The 19,918-nt window shown below is 48.5% G+C and overlaps 1 protein-coding gene across 1 annotated transcript in view; it reads right to left on the reverse strand.

Annotated features, from left to right (window-relative positions):
- LOC119114336 (calcium-binding protein E63-1) overlaps positions 1-19,918 on the reverse strand; it is a gene marked incomplete at its 5' end in the record, with an annotated part of 38,884 nt that overhangs the window by 12,598 nt on the left and 6,368 nt on the right. The window contains 4 exon segments of the mRNA XM_037238532.1: positions 5,188-5,299; positions 6,153-6,298; positions 7,760-7,906; positions 9,003-9,039. Coding sequence (XP_037094427.1) covers positions 5,188-5,299; positions 6,153-6,298; positions 7,760-7,906; positions 9,003-9,039 — 442 coding nt within the window.

The following is a 19,918-nucleotide window of genomic DNA, read 5'->3' on the forward strand; positions in this document are numbered from 1 at the left end:
ATCCATACTTCCCTCCGTGTCAGCCTGAAAGTGTTTTGCCAAAAAAGTCACCAAAAGGGGTATTCCCTGTTTCGGTTTTAGCGTCTCGTAGGTGTTTGTTATATCTCAAACGAATAGGGAGCATGGACTCCCCGATATAGACTCTGTCCCTGCCATGTTTTTCGCAGAGTTTGCACTTGATTTCATAAACCACGTTTTTCCGTGCAAACCCCTCGAAGCCCGGGCTTGCATAAATGACATCTTTTGCTGCCCGGACACATAGGCTTTGAGATTAATTGACCTTAATTTAGTCTAGTTTCTTGATTGGTCTTAGACTAGTCTTGAAATAGCGTCAAATGTGAAATATTCTTTTCCATGAAGTTCCATAACCGAGTATGTGAATGCCGGAAGAGTTTTTAAAGTGGCGGATGGATATGAAATAACACCATGTCAAAAAACTAAAACACGAGTAATTTACGATATTTGGCCCAGCGAACACCTTCAACACCGTGCTACAGGTTCTATGCGGGTTTGATTTACTTCAAATAAGTGCAACGACGGCTAGTTTGGCAGCACCTCAACGTAATACAAACGTACCATGGTGCGATCAGTGGAAGATTGTAGCGGGTAAAAGGATTAGGCCAACTGGTAAAATGCCAAACAGGATAGAAGTCAAGTGGCAAAAGGCTAAAAAGATATAAGTCAAACGCAGAAGATCAAATAGGGACACATAAAGTGGGATTAAAGTCAAATGGATAGAAGTCAAACGACAAAAAGCCATTAGAACACCAAACCAAATGGCAAAAAGTCAAATACTAAAAGATCAAAAGATAACAGTCAAATGTAAAAAGTCAAAAGATAAAAGTGAAATGTAAAATATCACAGAGGTGAAAGCCAAAAGGGATAAGGACTACATCAATATTAGCCTTCCCACCCGCCTCCCACTTCCCTTGTAGCCTTCCCCACTGGTATGTATAAGGGAAAAGACGACTGTAAGAAATGCAAGTTAAAATAAACGAGTTGTCTGGAAGCTCTGAAGCAATTAAGCTAAACAAACTTTTGTTCATTGCGCGGGACATTTTCAGCTTAACACGCGCTTGGGTGGCGCTCAATTTGACCCCCTAGATATTTTTTGGGAGATAGTTTTCGAACGGCGCAGCGTAGCCACTCCAAAGTCTGCGCAGCTTTAGACAACTGAATAGCAGATCTATCCGTACCACACATTTATATGTACCTTGTAAGGTCACTGACCTACAGCAGGTCAAATTCAGGCCATGGATTCAGCAAATCAATTTCTAAGAAGTCTTTCAATCTAGTGCAACAACGGTGTGCTAGACGTAGCCATTCATCTCTGAGATGCTTTCTTAGGCAACACACTAATTGAGAAAACAAATTGATCTAGGGTCAGGTATGTAGGTCGTATCTACGCCAAAATCAACTTGTTTTGCTACTCTAGAGCTTCCTGTATGAGGAAATTCTGGCGCTCATTTCGAATTTATTAATAGCAGGAAGCGCGTTATACATGCTCCATGGACTTCTTAAAGGTCTGAGCAGGCCGCTGACCTAAAGTGACCCAGGTCATCACTTTGTTTTTAGGGACATACTGCCTAGCGTAATCTTTATTGCTTATTCAAATGCAAAACCCAAAGCATTCTTGCATGCTTTTGGTCACCATGACCTTCGAAAGGTCAAACAAGGCCACTGACCTTAAATGAGCATGTAGCCTTTGGCTTAGAACAAGTATCCAGGTTTTGGAGCACTTTTATACCAACCAACCAACAACGTTTGGCATTGCTTGACCTTATCTGAACCGAGCTCATGACCTCGGAACCTTACACTTTGGTCCAAGTGAGATCACATAAATGCAAACGCATCCTGCAATTTGGTGCTTCTAGTTCTCTTAGTGTTTTTGAGATTTCAGGGGGTCAAATTGCTCCTCCCCCGAACCAAGGGTATCCAACCGGCCACCCGTGCGCGTGTTTAATCCAGGGAACTTCACGACCTCTGCATAGCTATGACGCCTGTGCGTGTCATTTACGATCAGGCTGGTCCTCGTTAGGTGTTCAGCGCATTTGCGAGGAACATTATTGTCATAAATAGGACAGAAGTAATAGTCTTGTTCTTCGGAGAAAACCAGCTTGGAACTTAAATTGAAGATATTGGAGCAGGCATCATATTTGATGAAACAAGCTCATTTTTAACCATTGGTATACTTTTACGCAGAAAAAAACCCGCTCAAGACAACGCAATCTCTCTGTTTAGTAAATATGCGGCTCACTATGTCACCGTGCCTTGCATAACATTGATTGAGAGCCATTTAACAGTCGTTATGTCTGGAAATCGACTCACGAACGCCAGCTACGAACAACTGCACCATTCTATTTTTATTGGCATTGATCAGTGCATGGCTTACAAAGTGACGGGATTTGAATTGTGCTACCATGACGCCATGAATGCCAAGGTGACCTTGAAATACTCTCACCGAAATAGTCCCCCCATCTTAACGGGCGCGTGGCTCAAAAACTAAATGGGTTTAGATCTTAGGAACGGCAGGGCTGTGAACTGCACCGAATGATCTTCAAGATGGCTATGCTAGTTAAAAAAAAAACACAGAAATATGTAGCAATGCTTTTAGAGGGTGTGTTCCAAATTTCGATGGGGTCTTAAACCGAAATAACCATGTTGAAGATAATGAAATGTTTTTTACAGCCTTGCCGCTGTCAATACCTAAGCCCCTATAGTTTCTGAGCGACACGCCCACGAAGATGTGCAGACTGTTTCAAGGTCACACAGGCATCCATAACGCCATAATGACGTTCTTCAAATCTTGCAAATCCATTATCCATGCGGAGATCAAGGCCAAAGAAAATATAATTGTCGAGTCGTTCATATCTAACGTTCGTGAGCACGATTTCCAGATATATCTACCGTCAATCGGCTCTCATTCAATGTCGTGAACGGTGCGATGACGTAATTAAACAATGACTTATTGACGAGCAGATGTACTTAACAGAGGAATTGCTTTGTCTAGGGCAGCCTTTTCCACCTACAAGCGTACCAAGAGTTCTAGATGAGCTCATTGTATTGTATCTGGTACTTGTTTCGATCTTCAAATGCGGAACATTTCCTTTTGCAGTGACGTAAGAATGACCTGTTTTGGAAGGGTCACAGTGGCCGTAATCGATGTCTAATCATAACCCGATATCCCCACGGTGTGATCGGAACTCCAGATATCTGATGTGTTTCAGAACGATCACGGGAAGCGTTCGAGGGGTGCTTGGACAGCGCGTGGAGCGACATCGTGCTGGAGGACAGAGATGCATCTCGGCCGTGCCTTTGCTTGGATGACCCGCAGTGTTCTCTTGCTATAAAGAGCAATGCTGGTGTGCGCTGTGCGAGACGAGGAAGAGGTGTCCCTTCTGTTTGTTCTGTCCCAGACCCTCTTCGTAAAAATTGCTCAGCAAGTCGAGTGCAAGTCGGCACAGTCGGTGCTGATATTCATTGAACGAGCCCTATGTGGGATCCATCAGTCTCCAAGAGTACCGAAGAGAGCCCAGGAACTGATGAAAAGGCTCGTTTAGTGGACGAAGCAGCTGCTATAGCAGGTGGACTTACCCGTGCTAGGAATGCGGGTAATGGATCTGGATTGACGCTGTCGCCGGCCCCCGGTACGACACTGGTATTTTTCTTGAGGGTCCGAACTTGTCGACCCGGGTCAGTTCTTGTTTATTCATTTAAAGTGTTCAATGTCTTGTGGTCTGTCGAAGTTTGGTGCCATTCTGATTAACTGCCGGCTTATTTCGCATTTCGGATGTTCCATATGACCAGGTCGCTGCGATCCATTTTTTGTCGAAATTTCAGTGTCGTCAGTCTTTGTCGAGATGCTACGCTTGCCAAGTTTCCAGCTGGGGGAAAGACTGGCTGGCCCTGTAGTCGACGTGATCGGTTTGCTGATGCCGGGCAGTGTGATGAGGTCAGCGGGACCATTTGTCGTCTGCTCAAGTTTGAAGCCAGTAATTTCAAGCGTAGAACCTGACTTGACTTGTAGTTAGACCGTCTGATGCATGCGTTTTGTTAACTGATGCTGGACAGCTGGGTTAGCCTGTGACTAATTTCTCAGTTTGGATGCTTTAAATGTCAAAAGAAACCCTGATTTGTCCACATTGCATGTATGTCTGATCGAAGGAATGCAAGTTGTACAGGTGTGACGATCGGTTGACCGTCACACCGTCACGGTCGGTTGACCGTCACACCGTCACGGCCGGTTGACCGTCACACCGTCACGGTCGGTTGGCCGTCACACCGTCAAGGTCGGCTGACCGTCACACCGTCACGGTCGGTTGACCGTCACACCGTCACGGCCGGTTGACCGTCACACCGCCACGGTCGGTTGACCGTCACACCGTCACGGCCGGTTGACCGTCACACCGTCACGGTCGGTTAGCCGTCACACCGTCAAGGTCGGTTAGCCGTCACACCGTCAAGGTCGGTTGACCGTCACACCGTCACGGTCGGTTGACCGTCACACCGTCACGGTCGGTTGACCGTAACACCGTCACGGCCGGTTGACCGTCACACCGTCACGGTCGGTTGACCGTCACGCCGTCACGGCCGGTTGACCGTCACACCGTCACGGCCGGTTGACCGTCACATCGTCACGGTCGGTTGACCGTCACACCTGTACAGTTTGCATTCCCTTTGTCCAGCCTGCATTTAGAGGAATGCGAGGTGAGCAAACGCGACTCCATTTATGGAGTATTTTAATCGCGGCGTATCATCAGCAGATCAAATGGATATCCATCATAGTTTGAAGAGACTCCTGCAAAAGGGATATGACACCATTCCCTAAAACGACGCTGTGCAGGGATGCGATTTGCCCCGCTCCGCAGTGGAATTTTTTTGGCGTAATTTTCGGTATCAAAAAAACTCCTTGATTGCTCCTTAAAAGGTGTCTACACCGCTCCCTAAAACGACACCGCGCAGGGATGCGATCTGGACGACCGAGCAAAGGAGGTTTTTGTGACGGTTTTTCAGTGCATATTGACTCTCAAGTCTTCCGGTTTTTTCAGTCCGTTTAGGCTGGTCAGTTTCACAACTGATATAGCGTCAGTCCAAATTGAAAAAATCAGACTCACCCTAGCCCATCACGTGTATTCCTCACGATCGGGTATAATCCAGCCAGCGAGGAGCTCCGCGTCCCAGTCTCACCTTCGTAATTAATTCTGCCGTCCTTGTCGGCGTCGGCCATCTCAATAAGCGAACTCAACTCCGATTCCGTCATCCGCTCCTCTATCAGCTCCATAGCCCGCCGCAGCTCGTCCTGCAGCGGCACGCGGGGTCATGTGACACGGGCGGATGACGCGAGTGAAATGACACGGGGTCAGATGAAGTGGGGTCAGATGACACTAAGTCAGCTGACACCGGATCAGATGGTGGATGGTCAGATGAAATGAGTTAGGACGGCGAACGGGCTGAAATGTCCCGGGTTTAGATGCCGCGCGGTCAGATGACGCGTCGTCCCACGCGGGGTCACCCCGGTCACACGGGTCACCCGACAACGTCTCACTCAGCGGGACCCGCATCAGGCTGAGAGGCCAGCAAACCAATCTGAAGAGAATGTGTTGTGAAAAGCCGGCCAGCGTAGTCTGGAACATTGCACTAGCGTGGTAATACAAACGAAAAAATGCTGGATGCATTGTTGAGGCTCAGCAGAGTTCAGATCAATGACTGGCTCATCGACAGTCTTATGTGCTCAAGTTGGCGCTGCGAAGTTGGCAGGGAAAGGCCCGAGGAGCAGGCGGATGGGGAGGAGGGCATGGGAAACTTTTGGAGCTACGTATTAGGAAAAGTTTGAGACTTTTGGCGGGGCCTGACATTCGACCTTCAGCTATTTACCGGCCAAATTCTAAAAGCTAAGTAGACAAACACATTTCGTTTGATGTGTGTGGCTAAAACATTAATTTGGGTTGTCGGTATAACACCTTTGCAAGCGGTTCTAATTGATCGTTTACGTATTATGTGACCATTATCACCACTTGCATTACACGAATCACTTCCACCTATGAGCCTTTGCTACAAACACTCGGGACCAATTAGTCCAATATGGCAAGATCATCCGGCGTGTCTCATCCACGTTCCAGCAGCGGCACAGCGCCGTCCGTCGCTACACCCACCATGGTGATGTAGCCGTTGCCGTCTTTATCGAAGAGGCGGAACGCTGCGAAGAGGTCGTTGGTCATGTCTGGCGTCTTGTCGGCCGACAAGGTCTGCATCTTGAGAAACCAGGTGATGAACTGCGCCTCACTGATCAGGCCGCCAGCTGCGAACAGAGACGCAGCGGCGTGGGTTCGATTCTGGCACGCATAACTTTTTGACGAGGCGCGTGGCTGCTGGACACTTGCTGCATACCACCAGGGAAAAAGATGCAGGGCTAGAAGGAAGTCTGGAGCATACATTGCAGTAAAGTGCTAGTATTCCACTAAATATGCATTTGTGCGTTAGAATTCAATGTTACACAAAACTTTTGGCAGCCTGTGCCTGAAGGCAGCTTTGGGCAGATGCTATAATGACGAATGCTTTTAAAATTTACATAAAGATTATGTTCATAATTTTTGTAACAAGCTCTCAAGGAGTTGCATGCTGTATAATACTGATAGCACGCATCCCCTATCAGCATAAATTCAGCATGTTCCACAGACGGATGATATGAGACGCCTGAACCGGTCCGGCCTCCAACGCACGACCATCCAATTTCCGATCCGAAACGTTGCCGACTGAGCTTCTGAAACCGCGCGGCATGTCCCTAAAGTCGGAGAATTCACGGCGCGCCGTGCGCGAGAATTTTGACCGGAACGCCTTGCGAGTTTGGCTTCTCGTCACAGAAAAGAGTCGACGTATCGGCACTACATCGATAAGTCGGTAATCGGTAAGGCCGCATCAAAAACAGCACCATTTGCCAGCTCTTTGAAGATCGGTTTACTGCGACGCACTTTTGTGTTGTCTAGTTGGGACGTAATTAAACTTTGGCCAGCCTTCGCCGCTGTTGGCCGCGCAGCCCCGGAAATTACTTTTGCCTTCCAATTATATAAAATATCCGCCCTGACAGCATCACGGGCTGGGAGAGAAACATAATCAGCCTCATCTCGATATAGCAGCAGTGTGCAGCACGCGTCATTATTTTTTTCAGCACCAGGAAGCTGTGAAAGCTCACTTATTGGCTGTGCGGCTCAACCGATGACGTCATGATCGCTTGGATGAGTCCATTTTACGAACCTATCCCGGCGACCGCGGGCAGATGCGACGCGGGTGCACGGCTCTTCTAGAAAGGGCGGGTGTTAGTTATGGGGCCTGAGAACAAGGAAGATTCGCTCGTGTTCCTCTGTGGACACGTTAATGATGTGTGAGGTGCTCTCGGAATGGGCTTCTCTGCATGCGCGCGGCCAGGACCCCGCATGGGAATTTCCCCCCCCCCCCCCTCTCTCGTCAGAATGCAGCACAACTTTTTTCTTATGACAACTTCTTCTCATGACACTTTTGACAGATGGCACTTCCTCACACAGCTTTTTTTAAGGCAGTCGAGATGTGATTTTTTTCAAAATCACATCTGCCCCCTTCATTCCATAGTCCTGAGACATCCCCTACACAGATTTCTGTCTTTCACTCCATAGTTCTGAGATGGTCCTCAGATCCATCCTTTTCCTTCATACTTTGGTACTGAACCCATGGTAAGACGTTTGACCCTTAGCGTGATGCTGCTGCCCCGGTCAGTGCCAGCCCTCACCGTTCTCGCCCGCTGACGTCATGAGGTCTCCGATGAGGGCATCATCGACGTCGATGTCCAGTTTGTCCTGCAGCATCCGCTTCAGCTCGTCGGCGGTGATGCTGCCGTCGCCGTTCTTGTCCGTTAGTCGGAACACCATCTTCAGTTCTGTCGTCGCCGGTCATCACGCGGTCAGAAACAAGGACGATTCTAGGTCGTCATTTCTTGCAACAGGCTGAGAGGAAGTGGATTCTCTACGTGCACATCGACGCTTTCCCTATCAGTCCGCGTTATGAAAAAAGGTGAATCAGAACAAGGGTCGGAGCTTAAACTGCGTGACCATCGACGGTCAAATCTGGCCATAATGGTCAGCTTGACCAATGTTGACCTGAGAAGACATGACCTTGCGAGCCACCAGAACGATGGTAATGACCTTCAGAGTTGCAAGATCAGAAAATTGCTTCCAGAAAACGTCTGTAGAGTGCATGTCCTGTGAGAAGCGTTAGGCCATTTTTAGCCAAATGCCACCCGCATGACCTGAACAACTAGGTTATAGGCCATGAACCATGAGGTTCAGAACTCTCACAATTGTCTAAAATGTGTAAAAATTAGTTTAGAGAACACGGCTAAAATTTCAGCACCGCGCGCAAAGGCCGTTCAGAAATTACTCTGGAAAAAACTTGGGGAACATTTCAGAGAACTCCCACACTTTCGTAGTGCGAGGGTAAGTGGACGTAGCTTTTGCTTAATTTTGTCATTCAACGCAATTGGAGCATTACCCAAGCAAAAATATGTCCTCAGGAGCACCCATCATTGGTGAATGATGCTTCTTATGGATGCTGATGGGTGCTATGATACCAGTGATCACACATACGTACATTCTAACGGTATGTCAAAGCGTGCCCCGGCCGCGTTTAAGAGGTCCTAACGACTCTATCCAGCGCTAAAGAGGCCCTGAGCACCCTACCCAGCCAACAAGAGGCCCCGACGACCCGACCCAGCGTGTAAGCAGCCCTGATGACCCGGCCCAGCAAACAAGAGACCATGATGACCCGACCCAGCGCATAAGCAGCCCTGATGACCCGGCCCAGCGAACAAAAGCTGGAGAGCATGACCTGACATAAGCACGAACATGACCCGACCCAGCGTATAAGAGCCCCTGATGACCAGACCCAGCGTATAACAGGCCCTGTTTACCGGGCCATCTTTGAACAACCGGCCATGTCATACTGGGATCACAGGCCATGACCTGAGCTCGCCATACCTTTGAGTTCGTTGTCCGACACCATGCCGCCGCTGTCCTGTAACAAAATAGCAAGTGTTTTGTCAGTTATATTGTGGTCAGTATGGATCACGCCAATAGCAAGTCTGAGTGATATACAATTAGCAATGTCCTTCTGTCTCGAGCTCACAATCGTGGCGTACAGTTCTTACAAATTAAGACGCGTTGCAGTCAAATAAGTACCTCCATCCCTCCATCCTTTCCTCCGCAAATTAAACCAGTTTCAAGTAATGATATTTGGTATTTGCTTGCTATAATAATGCCAAATACGGCACACGCACCATCAGAGGCAGGGACGGTTTTACACGGCTGCCCTGAAAGGCAGTGGTTACCAGGTTCAAAATCTGGCTGAATGCCCTGAGGCATTCCGCTGCTATGCAAACTGCAGACTTAAAAACCATCTCCTAAGTTGAGAGCCATCGGGACGTTGACTGCTCTGGCAGCGATGTTCAGGTGTACCGAACAAGTTCTTTAACAAACTTTTCTCTGAAGTGGTTTTCAACTCCCGATATTTGATCCTGCACGCATGTTGTCTTCAATCTTGAGGTATGTAAAGACATATGAGGTAAAATTTTGATTACTGTAGACGGATGGCTGCTGATGATAAAGGCTAATGGCAATTATGCCAAATAAATTGTTCCCCAACGCAAATATGTGCTTGTGGCTGCGCGCACAGTATCCAGACTACTGCTGTCTCCAACGCCTGCAGCCTCCGGGCGCCTGCAGCCTTCAGACGCCTGCGGAATCTAGGCGCCTGCAGCATCCAGAAACCTGCAACCTCCAAACGCCTACAGCATGCGCTTGCGCCTTGTGCCCGAAGATAGCTCCATGACTACGCTCGGCATCAGTGATAGTGTTTACGCATGCGCCATTCCTGAATTCAGGGAATGCTCCCGCATCTTTCAAAAATATTTGAAAATTACACTCCAAAGTAATCGCACTCGCAAGTGCCCAATGCCGCCTCACTGACTCAACCACCTCGACGAACCTGGTTCTGAAAAGTGTGTTCCCTGAAGGGGAGATTATTTTACCTTTTTATGCTTTGGCCATGCTAATATATCTCGTCTAGTTAGGGCGTCTGGAAAGGGTGGGCCTCAAAGGCCATTAATGTTATGTGAAAGTATTTTAAATTCGCCATAAAAAGCTATTTTATAGTCAACTTCAGAAAATGTGAAAAACTGTGCAATGCAGAAAACGAGCGAAAAGGTATTCAAACGCATAAAGTGGTACATTCGTGAAAGAAAGAAAGGAACCTGCCTAGATCCACTCCTTCAAAATATTCCTGAACCGTTTTCCTGTGCAGAGCTCCAAAAAGCCCACGTTCACAGGGCGTCCCCCCCCCCCCCCCTCCACTTGATGTATGCACATGCACGCACCCCTCTATGTCAAACCGCTCAATGATATCAGCGCCGCGGCCCCAACCGGTGGAGGCCATAAACTAACAAAACATCTCAAGAACCACCCCTGGCACGGCCGCTCTCCTTACAAATCAAGGACCATTCCCGGGTCTGCCGCCCCTCTCACCAATCAAGGACCATTCCCGGGTCTGCCGCCCTCCTTTTTCCAACCAATCAAGGACCATCCCCGGGTACCTTGCCGCCCCCTTACCAATCAAGGACCATCCCAGGGTCTGCAGCCCTCCATTACCAATCACGGACCATCCCCGGGTCTGCCCGCCCCCTTACCAATCAAGGACCATCCCCGGGGTCTGCCGCCCCTCCTTACCAATCAAGGACCATCCCGGGGTCTGCCCCGCCCCTTCCATTACCAATCAAGGAACCATCCCCGGGTCTGCCGCCCTCCTTACACAATCAAGGACCATCCCCGGGTCTGCCGCCCCGCCTACCAATCAAGGACCATCCCGGGTCTGCAGGCCCCTCTACCAATCAAGGACATCCGGGGCCCCGTACCCATCAAGGACCCATCCGGGTCTGCCGCCTCCTTACCAATCAAGGACCATCCCCGGGTCTGCCCGCCCTCCTTACCAATCAAGGACCATCCCCGGGGTCTGCCGCCCCCCCTTACCAATCAAGGACCATCCCCCCGGGTCTGCCGCCCTCCTAATCCCAATCAAGGACATCCCCCGGGTCTGACCCCCTTAACAATCAGGACCATCCCCGGGTCTGCCGCTCCTCTTACAATCAAGGACAATCCCCGGGTCTGCCGCCCCCTCCTTACCAATCAAGGACCATCCCGGGCCTGCTGCCCTCTTGGCCACCAAAGAACCAGCACCAACCTGTCCGTCTTCCCAACACATCAAGGACCATCCCCCGACCCAGCCCCGCCCCTTAACCAATCAAGGACCATCCCCTGCTCAACCGCCCTTTCCCGAACCAATCAGCGCGACCGAAGCCCCAAGCGGGCCACCCGGTCAACCTCCAGAGTCGGCCAGCGGCTGAGGTCAACCTCAGAGGCGGGCCTAGGGTACACTCCCCGCGACGGTTCAAAACCGGGCGACTCCGTATCTCACGAACAGGAAACTAGCGTTGTTAATGACTATACTTTTGTTCCATGCTTAATACGCGCCCGGGTGGCCGGCTAGATACCATTCGCTTGGGGGGGGGGGGGGTCAATTTGACCCCCGAGATCTCGGGAACTGAGAAAGCTAGAGACACCAGGGTCAAACTTTCAGGTTCCTAGGTCATGGCTTTCGGGTCACAAAAGATAAAAAAGGTCCAGTTCTAGGTTGGTCTCCAACGTGCCCCCAGCACCTAGCTAACCGTTTTTAAGCAAAATATCACATGCTCATTCAAGGTCAGTAACCTTGTTTGACCTTTTGAAGGTCAGAGTGACCAAAATAATACAATACTGCTTTGAGTTTTGCGTTTGACTAAGCGGCAAATATTATGTTAGATAGCATGTTCCTAAAACCAAATGTTGACCTGGGTCATTTTAAGTCAGCAGCCTATTCTCACATTTAAGAAGTCAATGGAAGGTGTATAATCCCTTTCTTGTTATCAATAAATTCGAAAGAAGCACCAGAACCTACCCCATACAGCAAGCGCTAGAGTAATACAACAGGTATGGTTTTGACCTTGGTCTGACCTTCATGTCCGACCTTAGGTCAATGGAATTTGGTCATTCAATCAATGTGTTGCCTAAGAAAGCAACTCAGAGATGCATGGCTTCGTGTAACACTCCGTTGTTCGACCAGACTGAACGATTCCCTAGAAACTGCCTTCGCTGAAACCATGGCCCGGCCTGCCATAGGTCAACGACGTTACAACGATCTCAAATTTTACTGCCAGACGATCCGCTATTCAATCGTCTACAGCTATGCAAAATTTGTCGCGGCTGTGCCGCGTCGTTCGGAAACCATTCCGGAAAAAACCTTCGGGGGGTAATTTTGACCCCCACCCGAGCGTGTGTTAAAATATGAACAAGTTATGGACTCGTAACAGTGTCTGGGCTTTGTACAACACACGAGTGTTCTTGGTCATCTCCGCAACAATACCAACCCACTTTTAACCAGATTACAAAGGAAATATAAACCAACTTTCACAAAACCACTCCAAACCTGCCTACACGCAACGATAACAGAGCAGAGCAAGGAGGGGGGGGGGGGGGGAGGGATCTAGCCTTGCGCAGCGTGTTACCGCAGCGTACAACATCGCGCACAAAACACGGCTTACCAGATAATTTGGCCTCCGCTCTTTCGACGGACGAGAAGAGTTTTAGAGCCGCAGATTGCTGCGACGCGGACCCTGCAGCCTAGTCTGATGCTCGGTGATCTGCTGCCAGCTGACCTTCCTATGTCAGGCGGGCCACACACTGCGCTCGCTCTGGGACTAGTACCAAGTGCAGCCAGAGACCGGGGTCAGCATGTTTCTCCCGGGCCTTCAGGACGGTTTCTAGGGCTTTTTCCGTTGGGCCGGAGCTCCTCGACGAAGTTAGTGGGTCCAGGATTATGTAACCTGCCCTGTTTAGCCATGGGGTGGTCTGGTGAAATTTCTGTAAAAATGATGGAGCAGGGCCACCCCAAATCCTAGAAAGAATCCAAATCAGGCCCAGTGATGGTTCCCCGAGTCATTTTTTGCACTGCCTTGCACAATTTCTGGCATTCATCACCGGCGAGCACCCAGTGGAAGCTATGACCGTTACGAAGCAGTTCGATGGCGCCTGACCTAACATCGGACTGAAGCATGCACACGTTTTTTCGCTGAAACCGTGGAAGATTGTGGAATATTCTTTTGGTTCGTTTGGTGCAAACTCCCTTTGCTGGGAATCTGCTCCTTTCTGTACTTCGGCAATTTTTTTTTTGCCTCAGCGTGTGCGATGCGTGGCGTGTGTGCGGTGTGGGAGGCAAGCACGAAACAGCGGCACTTAAATCATATGGTATTGAATAGCGTTTCATACTTTGGATCATGGCCGTGCACTGTTCCTTGGCGTGCGGTAATAGAGATTGTGATACTTTACTATGCAGGGTTGCCGACGGAGACGAACCGTAGAAACGGCAATATCTGAGTTTCTCGAGATGTGTTGAGTGCTAGGCTACGTTCCCAAATATCGGTTTTAAGTCTCTCCTCAGTTGAATTTCAAAATGAAAGTGCGCTGCTCGCTCTTGGAAAATACATTTAAGAGAGTTTCAGAGCTTTTTCATGTCTCTGAATTACCTTTACTAGAAACAGAATTGTGTTCACACAGTATTCCACTCGCAATCACTCAACGGTCATCTACAGAAGCTATCTGCGCTGAGCGTTTAACCTAAGGCATACCTGGAAGGGTAAATGTCCCGAGCGTTTTTCTGCCATCATCGGATGAAAGATACAATGGGCCAAATCGTCATAAAAGCAACGAATAGCAGCTGTGTTTCAGCAGCCCACCACCAGCGTGAAACTCAAAGCAACGTCAAGGCTGCGAGGGAAATTGTGCGACCCACGCCATTGCAAATGTCCTTAGAGTGTCCCACGCTCCTTGCCCGGCCACTTTCTGTTCTTTTCAGGCGTCGTGGGAGGCGAGTGGAAGGAGCGCTGGGAGCTAATTTCCGTTGCGTGTTGGGCGTCGTCGATAACAGCGACTCGGTTGCACCCCCCATCACCGTCGACAGAAGGCACGGCACTGAAAACACCATCGCATGCACTGTAGCTTCGGGGAAATGTAATGATGTCACGATTGATTGAAGCGCAATGTCGTTGCACGACATGGTGAAGCCGTAGGCCAAAATGATGTTAGACAGAGAGGCTAACCGTCAATTCTCCCGCTAAGTAGAATTGTGTACCTCTCCTGGGTGGCCTTATCCTCCAGCGCTTGCTCTGTCCCTCAGTGTGTGGCCCAGGGGTGGTAGAACTTGTCGACTTGGTAGGTAAGGTCGGCGTAAAAATGCATATTTTTATGCGATGCTTGGTGCCAAAACTGCTTTTCGCTGAACATTAGTGCCCCTCTTGCTAATCAGGGACTTTGCTCTCCAGGGGCCTGTCTAGCTATGGAGGGGCCACTTGGGCCCCAAGCAATCCCCCGCCCACCGACGGACTGCTCTGGGTCTCACTGATCTGGCCATCAAAATCATGCAGCTATGACTGAGGTCATGGCTAGAGGCCCGCTGGAACATTGGGGAGAAGGAAAGCGCTATTTTCCCTGACTCCGTAAAACGCAAAACCTGGGTTTTCTGGAGCCTGTCTTTGTTGCTGCATGCGGTGCGAAGACAGATGGCCGTGCTGAATAAAAAGAGTCAGCCCTACTCCCCAGGTCCCTTTTGACCACCTTGAGGCCTCTGTGACGAATGCATTGGACTGGTCACCGTCAGCACTCGGTCCGTTTTAACGTCTTCATGCCTATTTAGCGCCTCTCTGGCATTAAAAAGTCCCTTCGGCACACAAGATAACCTTGGCACCACCCAGGCTGCCTTTGACCGTTTAGCGCAATGTTTAAAGTGCGCGCGCCGGGGGAACCAAAGATACGGAGCTCGATTCTCCCCGGTGCCCGCCCTTCCCGCCAGGGTGAAAAGCAAATGACGCCATTTAGCCTCAACAGCTGCGGGATTGCCACCCATCGGCTGTTTAAGCTGACCAGGGTCGTTATGGCCGCTGAGGGGTCCCTCCGGGTATTGAGGAGCCTCTGGTGGGTGGGGGACCTCTCTGACCGCCCAGGGACGTAACTGGCTGCCGAAACCCCTCTGGTCACAGAGGGGAACCTTCGATCGCTCGTGAGCTATTTTGGCCATGGCAGAGTTCGTTTGGTTGCTGATGGTCCAAACCGCTCAGCGACCCCCTTGCTTTTGAGGAGACCAAGAAGTTCCCGGGGGCTTGTCAGGCTACTGAGGCACCAGCCTCGAGCCGCTGAAGAGCCTTCTGACTACTGAGATGACGCCTGAGTTCTCAGGGTCCACGGTCCCCTCGGTAACTCATTGGCAGCTCAGGACACTTTATATCCGCATGACCCTCTGTGTGCGCGTGGCATCTTTATCTGCACAGGGCCCATTTCCACGCTCAAAGACCACCTGGTTACCAGCGGACGCCTCAGTCTCTTTCTAAAACGGTTCAATCTTATACGTGACCTGTTGCCGTGTAATGGAGTCCCTGACAGCAGGGGTGTGGCCGGGAGGCTGAAGCCACAGACCGGCCAGTTAGATTTGAAATTGGTCAGATACGGCTCCTGCTATAGACCTCCTGGAAAGGTTAAGGATACACAATGATGATCTAATTGTATTCTGAATGGCTTGGATATAGTTGCGTTGCTCAAAACGGTGCTGCTAATATTCACATATTAACTAAAACCTCCGCATACCTTCTGCACGTAAAATACATTGGAGTGATGCTTCAATAAGTAGTGTATGCCCATGATCAGACATGAATTTAAGTTCGGCTTTATTTGCGTGAAATTGAAAGATGCCGCCTGGTTTTGATTAAAATAGCGACGGACGAATGAGATGAACAAAACTAACATTTTTGCACCCTCTTCTTCGTCCAAATAAAGCTAAACTTCTGTATACATAGTGTAATAGAGACAGCTAGGATCGGCAGCAGTTCGTTCGTTTGCATCAGGTTGGTTTAAATACATGTCCTCTCGTTATTCAAACGGCTGGCTATCAAAAACCTTGAGCTTGGAATTTCTGGTACCTTCGACTGGTCACAATATGTAACAGCATTCTCTGAATGTTGGACTGCAGCCGTAGGTGACAGTTTAGTTGTCGTCGTTGTTTTTTGTTTTGCTCGGCGTAACAATAATCTGAAAACTGGTATTTTCGCATCGAACAGCCCTGTGATCCCACATTTCCTGAACCCCGATGCATCCCTCTCCCAACACGCCCCTCACTCCCTCTTGCCCATGTATTTGCGCAGTTGTCTTCGCCTCAATCTGCGCCAAACCCGGAGCAAACTATATTACTCCTTCCTTTCCAGGCAGCGTAGAACCCCAGTTTAGACCTGCATATATCACTTGTTAGAGCGCGGCGAAGAGCGCTCACCAGGCAGCACAAGTCGTACCAGGCTTAGAGCATATCTAAGGTACGGTGGAGAGTGTGATAATGTTTGGGGTGGGGTTCGAAGCGCACACGTGGTTTTCATAAGAGGATATGGCCTCGAGGAGGCCCGCTTATTGAACGATATCCTCGAGAGCGGCCTGCCGCCGGTTCGTAATCCGCCATGCTGTCATCTGCCCTGTCTGTCAGGGCACTTCGTCGTTTTTTTGCAGTCGAGGAGAGCAAGTCCGACCGAAGATCGAGCTTAAACATGAAGCGCCGCCAAACACGAAGGTGGGAGAAAGCTGCTTTGCAGTTGGACTGTCCCACAGTCTAGGGCCGATGCGCCCCTAGCAGCAGCACTCAGCCTGACATCATTTGATTGACATTGTATAAATGAGCCGTTCGGTTGTGCGCACGATATTGAAAATTGCGGTGATGAAATAGGCTCTCGGCGATAGGCAAATCATCCGATGGCGCTACGGAGCATGAACTTCATTGACTTTTTATGTGATATGGTATTGCGTTACGCTACTGGCGACAATTTCGCGTGCAGAAATTCGATCGACGACAAAAAATACCGTTTTGCTATCCCTGGTGTGACACAAACCAGCTCAAACTCGTGTTACACATACAGTATGAAAACAACCAAAGTGTCTTTCGAAATCTTCACGACGCGCAATTAAGTTTTAAAACACTTGGCGCGCTCAAACGATCCCACTTGGTTCATTCATTTGCACGCCACACATCTCGTTAAAATAGCTGTATGGGCCAGAGGAAACACAAAATTTTCTGTACAGAGCCAGACAGGGCTCATGAATGTGCGAAAAGCCGACGTTTCACGTTTCCAATCCAATTTTGCTTGTGTTTACCTCAGACATTGCACTGTTGCATCATGACAGCATATAGCTCCTAGCCTGCACGCATTAAACGGAGTTGTCAAAACCGAATTTTCCGTTCCGAATTCCGACTTTAATGTTCGAATTTTCACAAGGTGGATTTTTACTTGCAGTAAGATTCTGCACAATTGTTCAACCTTTTTCTTCTTCATGTTCTGTTGGCCGTAATTGCACGATGCTTAGGTACGTAATCCCTGCAAATCTGGATGATTTCTTGCTACATTAACCCACTGTTCGCTGCCTGCTGGACAAGTTTTCATTTTAGAGCTCATTAACAACCATCAGCAAATGCTATAAAGCCTGTGCTCAAATGCAAAGCTGCTGGAATCGGGTCAATCCACAATGAAATCACAAAAGACCGACGCAGGAAAGATGTGGTTAGCGATCACAAACGACCGACGCATGATGACATGTAGTTCCTGGACCTGATCTGATGGTCCTGTCTAGTTCTTTGGCACTGCGACTTGTTTGGAGGGGTTTATAGGTGTCAGAAGCTCATGGTAGGTTGATGAGAGCCAGGCCATTGCAGGACAAGTCATAAGGATGTCACACCTTAGCTCCTGGTATCAAATTTAGTTTTGGAGCTTAGCCGATGCCCCCCATTCCCCAGGTAAACTTTGTCACGTATCTCTAAATATATATATATATATATATATATAAATGCAATAAATATAAATATATAAATATATATATATATATATAAATATATACGGATATATATATATATATATATATATACATATATATACACATATATATACACACACATATATATATATATATATATATATATATATATATATATGTATATATATATATATATACATGTATATATATATATATATATATATATATATATATATATATATATATATATATAGTGACCAAACACTGCAGAATAAAGATGCGGCAGACAAAGATGTCATATATGTCTAACAGCTCATCGAGATGTGTCCATTAAATGCGTGCTCCCATTCGTAATAAAGTTCTAATTCTTAAATCGGCATGACCTGATGAACACTTGAGATGCTCAAAATCCGTCGAAGCGAATTGATAAGTGGCTGATTTCACCTAGGCATAGGCGGTGCACACCCCCACGTGCTTCATTTTAAGTACGGCAGCGCCCTTTATGGATCGCCTGGAATTACCTGGTTGTTTCTTAATGTGGCCGGACCTTGGATGATACTGGGTGTACGTTACCAAATGATGTCTAGTTCATACCAAGCAATCGACTTTTCTTCTTTTAATGACGTATTCATTTAATTAATTTCATTAGTTATCTCGTGTATTCCAATCAAGTCGCATACAGTTTTGAATGTGAATACGCAGTTCATTCATAAAAACTCTGGACGTTGTGTCGACTGACCTAACACCTGCTATCATCAATGACCTGCAGGTTGACAGGTTTACAGAAGCGGAGATATGCTTGCCATCCACGGGCCTTTTGTCATTTGAGCATACGACATTTGATCTGTGGGTTTCTTCAGAGGATGATTAAGAAATATTTAGAAAGTAAATGAATGCCTTAAATCATTCAAGTATACGGTAACAGTAAAACAATAAAAACAGATTGATTGGATACCTATCTTTGGGATATAAGTGTTCGGTGCGTACGTATCCAGAAAAATTGAGGTATATTTTATGCGGTTTCGTGTGATAAAATTCTGTATCTACCGAATCACGCGAAAAGTGGGGTCGCAACACAGAAAAAACAGGTGTGATTTTTGCAGACAAAAAAACCCACACACAAAGTCGACAAAAAACCCTCGGAGCTGTTGTTTATAATCAGATTGAACAACACAAGTAAAGCCAAAAAAGTCCAGTTTTAAAATCAATTGCAGCCTAACTCGCATATATGCTGGATTGCAGATGCCAATGTTTGGATGACGGCGCGGCATTGGCTGGGGGGGGGGGGGGAGGGGACTGTCGTTGCCCCATTCGGGCATCACCGTCCGTTGTTGCCCCCGCTCGGACATCACCGCCCTCTGTTGCCCCGCAGGGGCATCGCCGCCCTCTGTTGCCCGCTTGGGCATCACCGCCCGTCGTTTCCCCGCTCGGGCATCAACGCCCTCTGTTGCCCCACCTGGGCATCACCGCCCGTTGTTGACCCACTTGGGCATCACCGTCCGTTGTTGCCCCGCCTGGGCATCCCCGTCCTTTGTTGCCCCGCCTGGGCATCACCGCCCGTTGTTGCCGTGCTTGGGCGTCACCGTCCGTTGTTGCCCGGCCTGGGCATCCCCGCGCGGTATGAAGCGCATATCATCCTCGCATCACGGCGGGCTGCTCGGATCGGTGGACAAGCCTTGTCTCACGCATTCACGGTATCTCTAGACTGCTAAGACATATTCAAAATAAAGACAATAAATAAAATAAATAATAGTCGCAGTACACGTTGTGTCGTTCTTTGTGGTACGCACAGCAATCTCGCCGAATGTTTGCCGATTCAATTTCCACGTCAAGTGATTGAAAAACGTGTAAGAGCAGCACGCTATATAGAAACCTACGTCCTACAGGAAAGCCATCGCACACACCATGCATTTCAAATGCGAGACACGGGCGGACCAGGGGATCGGTCATATGTTAATATGTCATATGTTATGTAT

This window comes from Pollicipes pollicipes, unplaced genomic scaffold (assembly GCF_011947565.3).
Source record: "Pollicipes pollicipes isolate AB1234 unplaced genomic scaffold, Ppol_2.1 Scaffold_7262;HRSCAF=8765_pilon_pilon_pilon, whole genome shotgun sequence".
Taxonomy (NCBI): Eukaryota; Metazoa; Arthropoda; class Thecostraca; order Pollicipedomorpha; family Pollicipedidae; genus Pollicipes; species Pollicipes pollicipes.